Raw genomic sequence first — 14765 nt, forward strand, 5'->3', positions numbered from 1 at the left:
CACACACACGCACGCACGCGCACACAAACACACACACACACACACCCATCTAGGCCTTGCTGTCACGCAATGCTGTCTGCGTACACCTGAAACACACACACACACACACACCGTGTTGAACAGTATGTGTACAGTTGTCTATCTATGCCCCAGTGAGCATAGACAGATGCAGAGAGAAAGAGGTTTCAGTCGGTGAAACTGGACTTCATTTTGACAACAAACTCCATTTCATGCATTTCTTACTTTAGAGGATTTCATTCTAGTCGGGATATAGGAATGTCGTAATTAAAACTACATTTGGAAGACAATTTTAAAATTGTGAACTGAAATCTGTTGGAGATCAACTGAAGCCAACACTTACGCAAAGCGATACAAGGGAGCTACCATGCTTTTGTGAAGACTATCATAGACAACACAATTCATTACAACCACTTATCAATAGGGTAAGTATTGATACATTTTGGGGGGTAGTATCGTATCAAGTTTGTTATTGTAGGCAAGTCAGCAAAGACAGCAAAAGTTGACTAACTTCACTTGTCTGATTATAGTAGACCCTGATACATTCATACTGTAAGAATACAGTGGAGTAGAAGAACAACATGGAGGAACTGAAAGACAGAGGCAGAAGGAGAGAGACCAGACACAGGTAAAGAACTTTATCATTTAAATGTATTGATTCTTATATTGTGCCTTTTAAAGCCACTTGATAGTGAAAATTGGTAATAATAATAATATCCCAAGCAGGCACGTGCACACATAGACATGAAAGGGGGCTTGAGCTCCTACCCTTTTACCCGTCGGTAAAAAATGTGCCCTCTCCAGACTAGGGAAAAAAAATCTATTACCCCCAAAAAAGAAATTTCAACTGTCCCTGGCGGCCTAACGGTAAGGCCGACAGGAATGGCAGTGAATATGTTGGATGCAGCTCAAAGTGAACTTTACTCAGGTATCTAGTTTGTCGCCGTCCGACCTTCCTAGCCTGTGTTATTAAAGAAAAACGGGCGACAATGGCCAGAACTCAATCGAAAATCGGCGATCGAAAACCGGCGAAAGTGGCCGTTTTCAAGATGTTTTGGCCATTATCTCTGGAACGGAAGGTCCAATCTGCTCAGTTCAAAGCTTGTTGGATGTGTGACTTTAAGCACGCAATGACACATTTTCAGGTTATTTGGGTTTTCGGGCCTAAAAGTATGGTAATTGTTTGGTGCCCTTTTGAAATTCCAGCCCCTGCCTCTCCAAATCCCTCTGCACGTCCCTGATCTCAAGATGTATATACTCAAAGTCATTGAGTGACGGAAAAATGTGTTTACACTAACTGTAGAGCAATTAAGCGTGGACAATTTTATTATTTTCAGGGTTGGAAACTAAGAGCACTAAAATATCCTAACCAAGTAGAAGTAATGTTACTTGACTTACAGTAAATATTAATTGTGTTGAAGACTACTCAACTAACAGTGAGCTTAGTTACATGTCATTATGTCCTCACTGTGAAATGGCCACAATGTGACATCTTAACCATAACTATTTTGATATGAATATGACCTAACCAATTTGCCTTCTCCAAAGTTTGTACTTAATCAAAAATCTGCTCTACCAAAAGTACATTACTACTTTTGGAAAGAACGAAAAAGGTACAAATACATGAAAAAGCTATTTTACAGTAAAATCTCATAGCTCATTTACAGTAATGAGAGTAGACTACTTATACTTAGATAATTTCTACCCAGGTTATTTGTCCGTTATCGCTGGAAGTTGAGAATGGTATGGCAACAAAAGAGTACAGACAGGGAAAATGATGGTTTCATCAAGGGTTGGTCCTCATTTTGTCAGTCCATTATAGAGAGGAGACAAAGGTTTTAAGGTTACTATTTCAATTAGCAGTTTCAGCAGTTGTAGCAGTTTCAGCACTCTTATTGAGACCTTCCTGTAAGCGCAAGCAATAGCTTGATTTAATGTAAATGCATTTTCTGATTGACTGAATGACCACACAACAACTACATTTTATAAGCTGATGCTTTACCTGTGTAACTTTACTAAAGGCGCAATCATCATTGCCCTCGACCTCAGGCAACGACGAACGCAATAGCGATATCTTTTTTATATACCCAGGGTTGTATTGCTTAGGGGGATCATGGGGTCCATGCCACTTCTTTTGATGGTTAGGGATATGTTTTAGGCCTATCCTTCTGGTCCTTTTGGGAAATGTAGACTGTCTGATATGTTTGATATTTATATTTGATAATATCACAATTGAACCACTTGAACACTAGCATCCCTATTCTGGGCATTTCATAATAGGCAAACTTTCACCAAAGATAGATCTACAAGCTCACAATTCATCACATTACGGCACATTGTGAGGTTGTACTGTAGAATGGCTATTTTGGGCGGAGACATTTGAAGGAGTGGGCCAAGGATAGAGCCCTGGGGGACCCGGATCAACTGATTATATAGGGCATCGCAGTTGCGGCCACTTCCGGGTTCCACTGCAAAATTCTCAATGCATTTTTCCCATTGACTTTTCCAAAAATATTTATATCAATTAATTTAAGCCTAGAATCAAGCCATCCAGGCTCCTGGTGAATCATGACCATTAAACTTTTTTTTCTGTGATTTATTTTATTTTATATTTAATTATATGATATACTATATTTAATAAATACCCTTTGTTTTGCCGTTTAAAAAAAAAAAAAATCACAGAATCATGGTCATGATTCACCAGGAGCCTGGATAGCTTGATTCTAGGCTTAAATGAATTGATATAAATATTTTTGGAAAAGTCAATGGGAAAAATGAAGCGGTTAACAATTTAATGTAAAATGTATGTTAACCACATTACGTTTTTAATAAAAAAAAACTGCTAAAATAGCTAATCTACAAGTCATGCTGCGATGTGTTGTTAACTTGTAGATCGGCTATTTTCGTTATTTGTCCTACGAAGAGGTACTGTATGTACGGTTTAAGTGGTTAAGAAAATGTCCTCCATTTGTTTTTATTTAATTTTTTATATCAGTTATCACACTCCTTTCATCACTCCCCTCACCCAGGGGACAATTTCATTTCACCGTTATTTATTCAGGGAAGGCCAAATGAGAACAAGGTCTGATTGCAGGAACAACAATCACCATAGCGACGAAACAATACATACACAATTACAAAAGATGTCTAGAACACAAGTGCAGAGTGTTATTCACAAGCTGTTTGTAGAAATGTCATTAAATTATGCAGTTTTAAAACAGTTTAAAAATATTGATATTTATGTGACAAAAGACTATGTGACAAAAGAGAACGGTATAGTCCTTGCACCACGCTACCCCTTGTGTATAAATAAGCCAGCTGCTCCACTTCCTTTCAATAGACACTCCAGTTTATATAAAATATTCACCATTATTAAGGGAATGATTATTATAAAATCATATCTGACTGACTTGTAATAAAAGTACTGGGTTTCGGTTTGGTATGATATGATATACTGGAAACGGTTAATTACACCATGTCAATGATTCATTTATTGCCCTTTATTGCCATCCCAGACGTCATGGCTGTAGACAGTAATGCCACAGGGATCTGTACTTCATCCCCTCCTTTTCTCACTACACCAAATCTCTTTTTGGCCTGAAATATAGATGTAGCTAATCTACAGGCTCCAGACGCGTGTTTTCGTCAACAATGTAGTAGTATGAAGTATGACTTGGCTCAAGTGGTTCAATGATGAGTGGCACAAATACATTATGCCCAACAACTGTAATTTATTTCTAAAGCCGAATACAAGATCTGTCTCCCGAATGATTTTTCCCGAACGTATTTTATCATCCAAAGTTCTTGATAGCATGAGACTTAGGCTACTGTAAGCTTAATGGAAAAATTATATCTCTGTGTATAGTATCTCTAAGGTCTGTCTAAAAACATAATATACACTGAATTTAGATTGTAGAAATGTTTAGCAAAATAAATCTCTGTAGGCCTACCTTATGTCATTAGAGGAACATGACCAAGTCACTCCCACAACTAGGAACCCTAGAATCAAGCTTATAGGTAAGCCTATATGATCACAAGAAAAAATGCCTTACTTAATTGACATTAACATGGAATCTTTCTTCCCAGAATGTGAAACTGAATGTTGGAACAATGTGGAATGTGGAACAAAGTATCAATGTTGATACCAGACTATGTCACCGTAACCAGTTAAGAGGGAGTGTGTAATGCAGTAAGAACTAATTAATAATGTGGATTCAGAAGGCTACCTCTGTCAAAAAGTGCAACAATTAGTGTGGGTTAAAATGAAATTTACAGAGGGGAAATTCATTTAAAAGGAATTAATTGCATAAGTAAAAAAACGTATAGGGTGTAATAAGAGAGCAGGAATTGGTCTACTCTACAAAGGAGTATCTAGCTCAGTGGCTTGGCGGTTAGAGTGTCCGCCCTGAGATTAGGAGGTCGGGGTTCGACCCCCGTTAGGTCAAACCAAATAATAACAATGAGACCCAATGGTTGGATTCGGGGTAAAGCCCTGCGACATACTAGCGTCATGTCCAGGGCGTGTACACCATGCTGCCTCAAGCTATAGAAACAGGAGATAGGCTTCTGCCCTATGGGACACATGGCTCAGCAAAGCTTAAATACTTACACAGACTTTATTCATTGAAACCGAATCCAAGCTTCATTTATCATTTGTTGCATGAATACATGAATCCAATGTTTGTTAAGCGTCACAGTTGTCCTATCCTATATTAAAATTGGCTTAAGGGAGGACCACGTCGTCACACCCATGTCACTATGACTCAGCCATAACCATATAAGGAGTTCCCAATGCAGCTACGCCCAAATATGGAATGTGCCGTTATGGCATCAGGCGCATACAAATCAGTCGGCTCCATAAATTATACTGATGACATCAGGGATCTCCATGGGCATAAAAGGGACAAGGACTGACAGATACAGAGATCTCCAAATATGGGCATATCGGTCGGATCGGCGTGCGACGTAGGTGTGAGGGCTGAGCCCGAACCTCTATTAATGTATAACCAAATTGTGTACTCCTAAGCAGCCAGCACCCTACTGTACATCCAAGGACATCCACAAGTTAAACGTTAAATGGTCTGCAATTTCTTTAAAAAGAAGAGCCTAAAACAACAAGAGCTGAAAAGCCTAACCATACTTAATTGCATGAACCCCAGCATCCCCATTCTGGGCATGTCATAATAGGTGAACATTTGGCAAAAATAGCAGATCTACAACCTCACAACATGTTGAAAAGGGAGGAGGCCCGTACAGGGGACCCCGGTCAATGAAGTATAGTGGTTAAGTTAAAACAAATGGTAATGAGTGCTCTTTGAAATACACTACTTTAGAAACTAAATACATAGTATACATACGTTTTCTGTTTTCTATAAAATAAAAAAGGCCACAATGTAAACACATCACGCCAGCGTCTCAACTCACGCACACGGCAGGAATCTAATTGGGCACAGATTTCATTACAGGGCAAAAGAAATCAATAAATAGACATTTAACAACAAAATATATAAATACAAATGTGGGAACTGCGCATGTTGAAAATGGTATGGTTGAGAATGGCACATTATTCTAAAGACGGTGTAGCAACAGCTACTCATGCTGCAACAGTAACTCACTCAGTCAGTCTGCCAAGCGTGCCATGGGTGAATTTATGCTTCTTTGAACTTCCATAGTTTACACAAGCCTCCTATCAACAGGGTAATTAAGTTTACAGTGTGAGGAGAACACAAATAAGCTACACATCTAACAGGAGAACAAATAACGAACATAGTTTTGATATGCCACTTATTAAATGTTTTTATTGTTGTTCACTGTGCGTGTGTGGGTTGGTGTGGACTACTGGACTACTTAGGAGCTGCAAATGTCGCTGTGTTGATCATGATAGTGAAATCGCCCAGTGGGGTGAAATTTTATTGAACTGTAACCTAGCGGGTTCAGGAGATGGTAGAGCGCTGCTCCAGCTTAACTATAGAGCAGTGTTATTGGATAGTTGCTAAGGTAATATCAAAGTCAAACATCACAATGGCAGACCAATAAAGAAGGGCATAGATAGTCATCCAAAGTACCATCAAGGGTGAATCACGTCAATCACGTTATTACTCTCTTGATAATAACGAGACAGGGACTGGACTGGGGTGGAGTGTGGGTGGGATAGATACTGTTGGATGGGTTCATGTTAGGGCAGCAGTCTGAATACTTGCTCACTTATCTACTTAAACCCTATACTCAGTTGACCGGATTCTCAAGGGCTCTATACTAGGCCCCCTCATCATCATGTTTTCACTCTACACTAAATATCTTCACAGAAAATAGCCGATCTACAAGCTTGGCGTGTTGTGAGCTTTGAGATCTGCACATTTTTGCCTAATGTTTGTCCCAGTATAGGGATGCTATAGGGTTCAGGTGGTTAAGAACTACCTCAGACAGGGTTGGTTTATGGGTTGGTGACTTGAGGGTATTATTATTACATCTGCACTGCTTATTAACACTGCTGGTGCCCTTGAGCGTGACGCTGTGCAGACAACTCCTGCGGAGCGGAGCACTACCAGCTTATACACAATGACCATTTCTTGGGAAATGTACATGCGTGAGTGAGTGCAAGTGTGTGTGTGGGGTAATCTTGTGTAAACTGGCTGATAAAGCACTATATTGTATGTGTTAGCGCTTCTTAGAGGTGACTATGATCCAAATTCGCAATGAAGACCTTTTTCATGTCATACAATGTGCTGCTGTCATATCTGTTGGCTATTATAATTATATTATTTATTTATTTACTTTTATATGGTAGGCATCTGTTTTTCGTGTGTGCGTGTTCTTTGACATGTGTCATCATGTAATCATCTCAATGTTCTCAGCAACATTATGCTCCATCCACGCCCTGATAATACCATCACCATCCCATCATCTTGATAACATCATAACTGTGCAGATGTTACCCTGCAATAAAGTGTGATAACTAAACTAAGCTAATGTGCATCCAATGCAATCAAAATTATGTGTTGGTTATTTTTGTTGATCAGGTTCAAATAGCAATAGGAATGTAACAATACCGGCCATACATCGTATTGGTCCATATTCGTCTTGTTAACTGCCACTGGGATATTGGCAAATAAGATGAGATATCTTTATGTAGCTGTGCTGCTATAAGGCGAGAGAGAATCTTTTTCTCTCTCGCTAAAACATCATAATCAGCATCGAGTGATTCTGCCGAGAATGTCACAATCAGTGTATCGCTAACAATTACCAATATTACAATGTAAAAGTACTATTTGGAATTGGATCCAAAATACTTATTTTGTGTGTGTGTGTGTGTGTGTGTGTGTGTGTGTGTGTGTGTGTGTGTGTGTGTGTGTGTGTGTGTGTGTGTGTGTGTGTGTGTGTGTGTGTGTGTGTGTGTGTGTGTGTGTGTGTACCTTACCTATCAGAGATACATGGGATCCGTTCCAGTTGAACCCCATAGGAGCTGAGAAAGAGCAGAAGAGAAGGTGTTTCCAACTGGCCCAGTATTTAGTAGCTGTAATAGTTGGGTTGGCTGTCCTGACCAGTGCAGTCATAGCTAAGGTAAAATGACTAATCTACTCATTCTGAATACAGTATGTATGCATCTGTCTGTCTATATGTCCCTCAATCCATCTGCCTCACTTAGTTCAAACCCTTGTTACACTGAGGGTGGTTTGTGTGATGATGTGGGAAATACAAACACCTTTAACCTTCAACCTGGTGTCCCAATTTGGCGCATCATTATAGGAGGGATAGGTTTTCAAAAAGTTTCATTTTCGCCATGTGACACCGTTGCACAGCACAAGATGAAATAGGGCTTTAAGTGGTTAATCTCAGACCTTCATGGCTAAATTCCTAGAGTCCAGTCTGAACCACAACCTTTAAAAGCAGGAAGCTGAGCCCAAATTTGTCGACAATTACACATTTTAGTCAAACAGTAATTCATGTCTAAAGTAATTCAGTTCATAAAAACCTGTTCAGGTGACATAAGCAACTCTCACTGGAATGCTGACCATCATGTACTACGGTACATGGCATGTACTGTAGTATGGTTATTATGGTAGGGCAGTGTCCAGGACACGTTATCACTTTGTACCAAATCTCTGTCCAGCCGTTTCCATGTCTGTCTATAATGTTTACACTCTTTCTCAGTCTTTTTTTCACCATCCTATCAACTTGATTACTGTAAAGTAACATTATAACTGTGCAGATGTTGCCCTGTAATAAATGTGTTGTCTATTGTTCATGCTGAACCATAACCATAAGTTAAGTCAAGTTTGCAAATTTTTCACATCTGCCTGTTATAGCGCCACCAGGAGGCACATTTTTGCAAAACATTTTACTTTTTTTTTTAAAATATTACTCGTAAAGATTTTGTCCAAACATCACGCACATCGGTTCACATTATCTCTATAGTCATGTGATCAAGACGGATCTGTCAGATTTTTCATATTCCATCCTGATTGGCTAGGCTAAGATTGACTTCTCCTACCTGGCCTGGCGGATACCAGTTCTCAGAGGAGCAGATTTTTGTCTCCGCCAGGCCGAAAGGCATGGCGAGAGAGTATGTTTTACCCTCTGTCCGTTCGTCCGTGTGTGTGTGTGTGTCCGTCTGTGACCAGCTAATCTCCGCCACCGTTGGCTTGATCGCAGCGAAACTGTGCACACACACTCCCTGGACGCCAATTCTGAACTTTTGCCCCACATTTTTCACATGGGCCTTTTATAACGCCACCAGGAGGCTGATTTGTGCAAAACATATTTTTTGACAGTACTCCTACAGATTTTGTCCAAAAATCTCGCAAATCGGTACACAGTATTTCTATAGTCATTAAACAAAAATGGTCTTTCAGATTTTTCATATTTCATCCTGATTGGCTAAAAATGGCTTCCAAAGTTTGCAGGAGTGCTCCATTTTCAACAAAATGCCTCAAATCATGAACACAGCATGCGATTTCCATGAAATTTTGCACGCTTATTTCCACTATGCCAAGGAAGAAATTCCACTTGAACATTTTCAAATCAGCCTCATGGTGCCGCTATAACAGGCAGATTCATGTTTTTACCTATAACTGCACCGATCTGTGTAAAACCACCTGATTCGGATGCTATCAATGCATTGAATGGGACATTATCACCTTATATTAGACCATTGAATGGGCGAAGTAGGCGACCTACTTACCTACCCGCGATTTATCAGACCATTCATTGGGTGTTATCAAGACATACTGACCTACCAACGGAGATGACTTAAATAGTTCAGTTTCGGTTTTGGTTTTGGTTGTTTTGGTTTCGGACCATGACGGAGGCACGCAGTCTCAGGCGAGCTGGAGCCCCGCGAAGGACCACCGAGGGAGCTAAAGCGCCCGAGTTGCCGTCCTGAGCGGTGCGACGCTCGCCTGAGCCTACTCAGCGCCGTTGGAGTTATGTACCGATAGCCACAGAATCGTAAATATTGTTGTGGGGACTGCTCCGCCTCCAAAGTAGGTCAGTAGCTCCTGATTACGCCCAATGAATGGTCTGACAAATCGCGGGTAGGTCCGTGTATCGCCTACTCGTCACCTACTCGCCCATTCAATGGTCTGATAAAACGTCTCCCATTCAATGCATCGATAGCATTTGAAGCCGGTGGTAAAACTTTGTATGCGCACTCCCTAGAGGTCAAGGAAACACCTTTGCCCTGCATTTTTTACATTTGCCTTTTATAGCGCCACCAGGAAGCTAACTTATGTAAAACACATTTTTTTATATTACTCCTTCCGATTTTATCCAAATTTCACGCAAATCGGTACACATGCTCTCCATAGTCATGTGATCAAGACGGATGTGTTTGATTTTTCATATTCCATCCTCATTGGCTAAGATTGACATCTAAAGTTTGCAGTAGTGGCTTGTTTTTAACAAAATTCCGCAAATCATCAATGTTGTTCAACTATGTTGTGGAACAAATGCCACCCTTTTAACATTGGCCTGTTATAGCGCCACCAACAGGTCTAATTTAGCAAAACGTTTTTTTTTGCACAAAATGCCTCAAACCATGAATGCAGTGTCCGATTGCCGTGCAAGGCCTAAGAACAAATGACACCCTTTAAACATTGGCCTATTATAGTGTTGCAGGTCCCAGGTGGCCAGGACAAACATACTAGGCCTACAGATAATAATGTCCTGTTTAACAGGAGAAAGAAGCACACAGTCTTCAACTCAGTTTTCACCAAAACACTCAATTAAACCACAACTGTATTACTGGAGTTAATCACCATTACAATACTGCATGTTTTTCCCATATACTTTTCCATATATTTTCACATAGCAAACCTGTTACACAACATCATTACTTCAAAACATACAATAGTACCCAATCAGACCTTCATTAACTGTCTTGTCTTTCTCAGGAATATTCACCTTTAACTTAATGCACTTTTAGCAATACTCATTTAAGCAAATACTTTTCTTCTTCTTAGTAATAGCAGCTTTAAGTTACTGTACTGGAAATATTCATTGACCAATTCCTGAGAGTTTAACTAATATAACCATGTCCAAACACAATAAAGTAGCATGTCAAACTTCTTACAGAACACACAAAATATACCAAAATACATTCTTAATACTTGTACAAAAACGGGAGCTCTTAATGGGATTCTGAATTAGGATCAGAAGGTCCTACAGTATGTAAACATTGCGCACTCACGTCGCCATTTTGCATTGATTGCTCTAGCCAAACTACTGCGTTCTGCACTGGATTCATTCACAAACAATAACCACATCTTGTAAACCCTTTAGAGTTAGGCTCCACCATCAGAACGTGTACTTAATGTTATAATGATCACATTGATACCATTCAGTGAGTTGTTAATGCACCACAACTAACCTGTTTAACAGGAGAAAGATGCACACAGAATTATTTAGTTGTTTGCAGACTGGTAGCTCTGCTTCCTGTCTGCAGGTAATAGTATCCCATGAGAGAGAAAACACTCTGATACTGCCCCCTACTGACCAAGCTGAATACTCATACTGATAAATGAACACTGACAGCTCCAAAAACGATTTCAAAGCACAAAATAAAATAAATCAATCAACACAAAAATGTGACACATTATGGGTGGGTCACAATAGCGCCACCAGGAGGCCACAATAACCTACCTGACCTGGCGGAGACCTGTGCTCCGGGGAGCACTTTTTCTAGTTTAAGTTTTGTTTATAAAAATCTGTTCAGACGTCATAAGGAACCATATCTCTCACTGATATGCAGACCATCCCTTTGGCAACATGCACTCTGTATTATTGTTATTTATGGTAGGGCAGTGTCCACCACACTTATCACTTTGTACCAACCCTCTCTCTGTCCAGCTGTTCTCTTTCTCTTCTCAGTCTGTGAGAATGAGAAAGACAGAGAGAGGGAAAACAAAAAAGGAATAGGTAGAGATAAAGCAATAACAAACAACACAATGCAAAGAGGGCTTTGTAGAGAGACGATGAGAGATTTAAACAGTGTTAAAGTTAGTCAGAGATACTAACTCTCACATCCCATTATACAAAACTACAACAATCCTTCAGTTTTCTTCCTTGTCTGTGACCGATCAAAGCTGTTGATTTGTTGTCCAACTTCCTTGTTAGAATGAGTGGCTATCATCATGACAACATGACAAAACATTCAATTCTCCTTGATAATGAACTGGAAACCTATGCCAAGATTAACAATGTACAGTTAATAACTAACAGTTATTCACCGTACCCAACAAAATGTTAGCTAGTTAACTGTACCATTTCTGTCACTGTTCAATTCTGGGGTTCAGAAACACATTAAGCCACATATTTTGCGATCCTATTTCCCATAGCAGATGTGTGAGACTAAATCCCTTTGTTTGATAGTCAAAAACATCACATAATATGTTGTTCATATTATGAACAACATGACCAAAAAGTTTCAGCCCATAAGATGTAAATGACCGTATGGGTTAACTTAATCATGCTCACGTTCTAAATGTCTTTCCAATCAGGGCTCACTATTGGTGCTGTCTACACTGTCCAGTGACTATTCCATGCGTAGCCCAAAAGAAAAACAGTTCTACATGCTGATGCTGGTGTTTTGCCTTGTCTGCCCCAACTTCCTGGTGTTTCTCAAGTCACTGTGGAGGTGTGCCTTCAAGAATTTTGTACAGCCCAACATGAAAACCATGGGAAGTGTAAGTGTTCACCACATACAGTACAGCTAGTTCAATTCAATGCATCTTATTGCCTTTGCAGGTGTGCCAACATTGAGTTTGCAACTCCCAGTCAATGCACCATGCAAACTTAAAGTGCTACTTCAGCATTTTACTGTTACAGTAGTTACTTGGGTTATCTCTTATTCACCATAATGTGAGATAAAACCATAATTATGAAACTATTTGGGAGTAACACAATCAAATGTGCATCATGGACTGTGTCAAAGATGTAGTACTGCATCTTTGACACAATCCATCTTAACGTGGGTCTGTGCAGTGTGCCCATGCGTTGCTTTTAATATAACATTACCTTATCTTCCAGATTTGTGCCATTGAGTGCCTGGTCTCTCTGGGAACCTCTATCCTGGTGCTTATCGTCATGCCTCAGTTTGACTGTTTGACTAATCTCTTCATCACCGGGGGAGTCTGTATCATGTCTTCTGTGCTACAAATAGTATTCAGACTCCAGAGAGAAACATGGAAAATAGTGTTTCCTATCTGCTCGCTCGTCCTTGTACTAACTGGTAACATTACCTTTCTTTACCAGCTACTGTAGCACACTTGTTGTTTGTGTGACTAACATACACAGCACACTCACCAAGTGAATAAACAAACCAAATCACAGTATAGTAGACTGGTCCATCATTATTGGATGTTATGTGTCCAATAACGCATAACTAACTAAATAACTAATAATTCATCAAATCTAACTAAAATGCCCATATGATACTCCTATTGTTTAGCATCATCATAATGCCCTCTCCAGGTCAAGGTTAGAGATACAATATTGCACGATCTAAAAAAAAAAAAAAAAAAAAAAAAACAGATCAATTCCAGGTTTAATTTGGTGAGGAATTGGCATTCAATAAACACTAGAACTGCACTGATATCTGACTATGTTAGCACACGTTTTTAACACTTAAAGGAGCATTTCACCCATTGTCAACCTAAGTGGACCTCGCTAATGCTCATTATAAGATGGCATTTCTGTCTACTCACTCTGTCGTCTCAAACTTTAAATTTTGTATTCATGCAACATACTTTCAGTGAACTAAAATTCCAGGAACATGTATAACAATATTTATGTTCCTGGAATTTTAGTAGGCCTACACTGCAAGTTTCTATTAGCTTGGAATCCCATAGATAATGTCAAGTAGGAAATGGTACCATATTATAATTATGGTTATTGGGTGTTTATTGTGATGTGTTGTCTGTAAGAAGGATAGTTTGATAATGTGCTTGTCTTAAGTTTCTAACTATTATACTTTAAATTACTTTTATCTAACTAACTAACTAACTAACTAACTAACTAACTAACCAACCATCCAACCAGGTTACTGCCTCCTTTGTGTGGACTACTATGTCCGTGTGGACTCATTTGTGGACAATCAGAAGAATGACTGCTTCATTTACGTTGGAGTTGGAATTTTCGCATCGATCCTCGTTTCTCTCTGCTGGTGGGAAAACCCAGTGCAGGCTGCCAACAGCATGCAGGTAGGACCAGTAGTACTGTAAAGTAACTAAGCACATTTACTCAAGTACTGTACTTAAGTACAATTTTGAGAGTATTTCCAATTTTCCGTACTTTTACTTCAACTCCATTACATCTCAAAGGCAAATGTTATACTTTTACTCCACTACAAATATTTGAAACTTTAGTTACTAGTTGGTAGATTTGGATTATTATCACAAAACATACATTAACCACTTCAGCCCTATAAACATTTTGGCCATTTGAAAATAGCCGATCTGATCAAAATAGCTGCAAGCTTGTAGATTGGCTATTTTCAAAAGATTTTTGATGACATTTAAAAAGTTGTGAAATGGGACATTCTACAATTTACATAATGAGTACTGTCTACTTTTTGAACTTCAAGTACATTTTGATACCAATATTTTTTAATTCCGGACTTTTACTTGTAACCGGGTATTTCTACATCGCAGTATTGATACTTTTACTTAAGTAAAACATTTGAGTACTTTTTCCACCACTGGGTAGGACATGTCAACACACCTACACCCAATTTAATTTAATTGTATTTATTTTACAATTGATCATTGAACATGGGGAACAGAGGTTTGTTTGGGCCACTGGGTTGCTAGAAAAAGAGGGCTGGTGAAGCAAATTAAGTGGAAAATGTTAAAGCCTTTGTATAGATGGTTCCAACTAAGTTTTGAGTTCTGCAGCAGAGTAAATAAACGTTATAAAAAAAATACCCACGACTAAAGCCTAAAGTTAATTGTTTCTTTGCAGGCTGTGTCATGATTTTATCCATGAATCCTTGATGTAATTTTCTTAAATCATTTTCCATTAAATTATTTATGAGAATTAACAAGCTGCCACAATGCCAAGGAATACTTTGGTAAAGTAAACCATAAACTCAGATGCATGCAGAAAGTCCAAATTGTGAAGACACAATTCCATGTATGAATGTTGATATCTCCTCAGTCTTATGCTCTCTCTCTCTCTCTCTCTCTCTCTCTCTCTCTCTCTCTCTCTCTCTCTCTCTCTCTCTCTCTCTCTCTCTCTCTCTCTCTCTCTCT

The 14765-nt window shown here is 39.2% G+C and overlaps 1 protein-coding gene across 1 annotated transcript in view; it reads left to right on the plus strand.

Moving 5' to 3' along the window:
- Positions 1 to 599: 599 nt before the first annotated feature.
- The window catches only part of chs1 (chitin synthase 1), a gene marked incomplete at both ends in the record, with an annotated part of 29598 nt that continues 15432 nt past the window's right edge, over positions 600 to 14765 (plus strand). Inside the window, 5 exons of the mRNA XM_084055139.1 lie at positions 600 to 646; positions 7443 to 7578; positions 12015 to 12200; positions 12544 to 12745; positions 13555 to 13715. Of these exons, the coding sequence (XP_083911265.1) occupies positions 600 to 646; positions 7443 to 7578; positions 12015 to 12200; positions 12544 to 12745; positions 13555 to 13715 (732 nt within the window). The remainder of the gene's footprint in view (positions 647 to 7442; positions 7579 to 12014; positions 12201 to 12543; positions 12746 to 13554; positions 13716 to 14765) is intronic.

The sequence above is a fragment of the Gymnoscopelus microlampas genome (genome assembly GCF_963454915.1).
Source record: "Gymnoscopelus microlampas genome assembly, chromosome: 1".
NCBI lineage: Eukaryota > Metazoa > Chordata > Actinopteri > Myctophiformes > Myctophidae > Gymnoscopelus > Gymnoscopelus microlampas.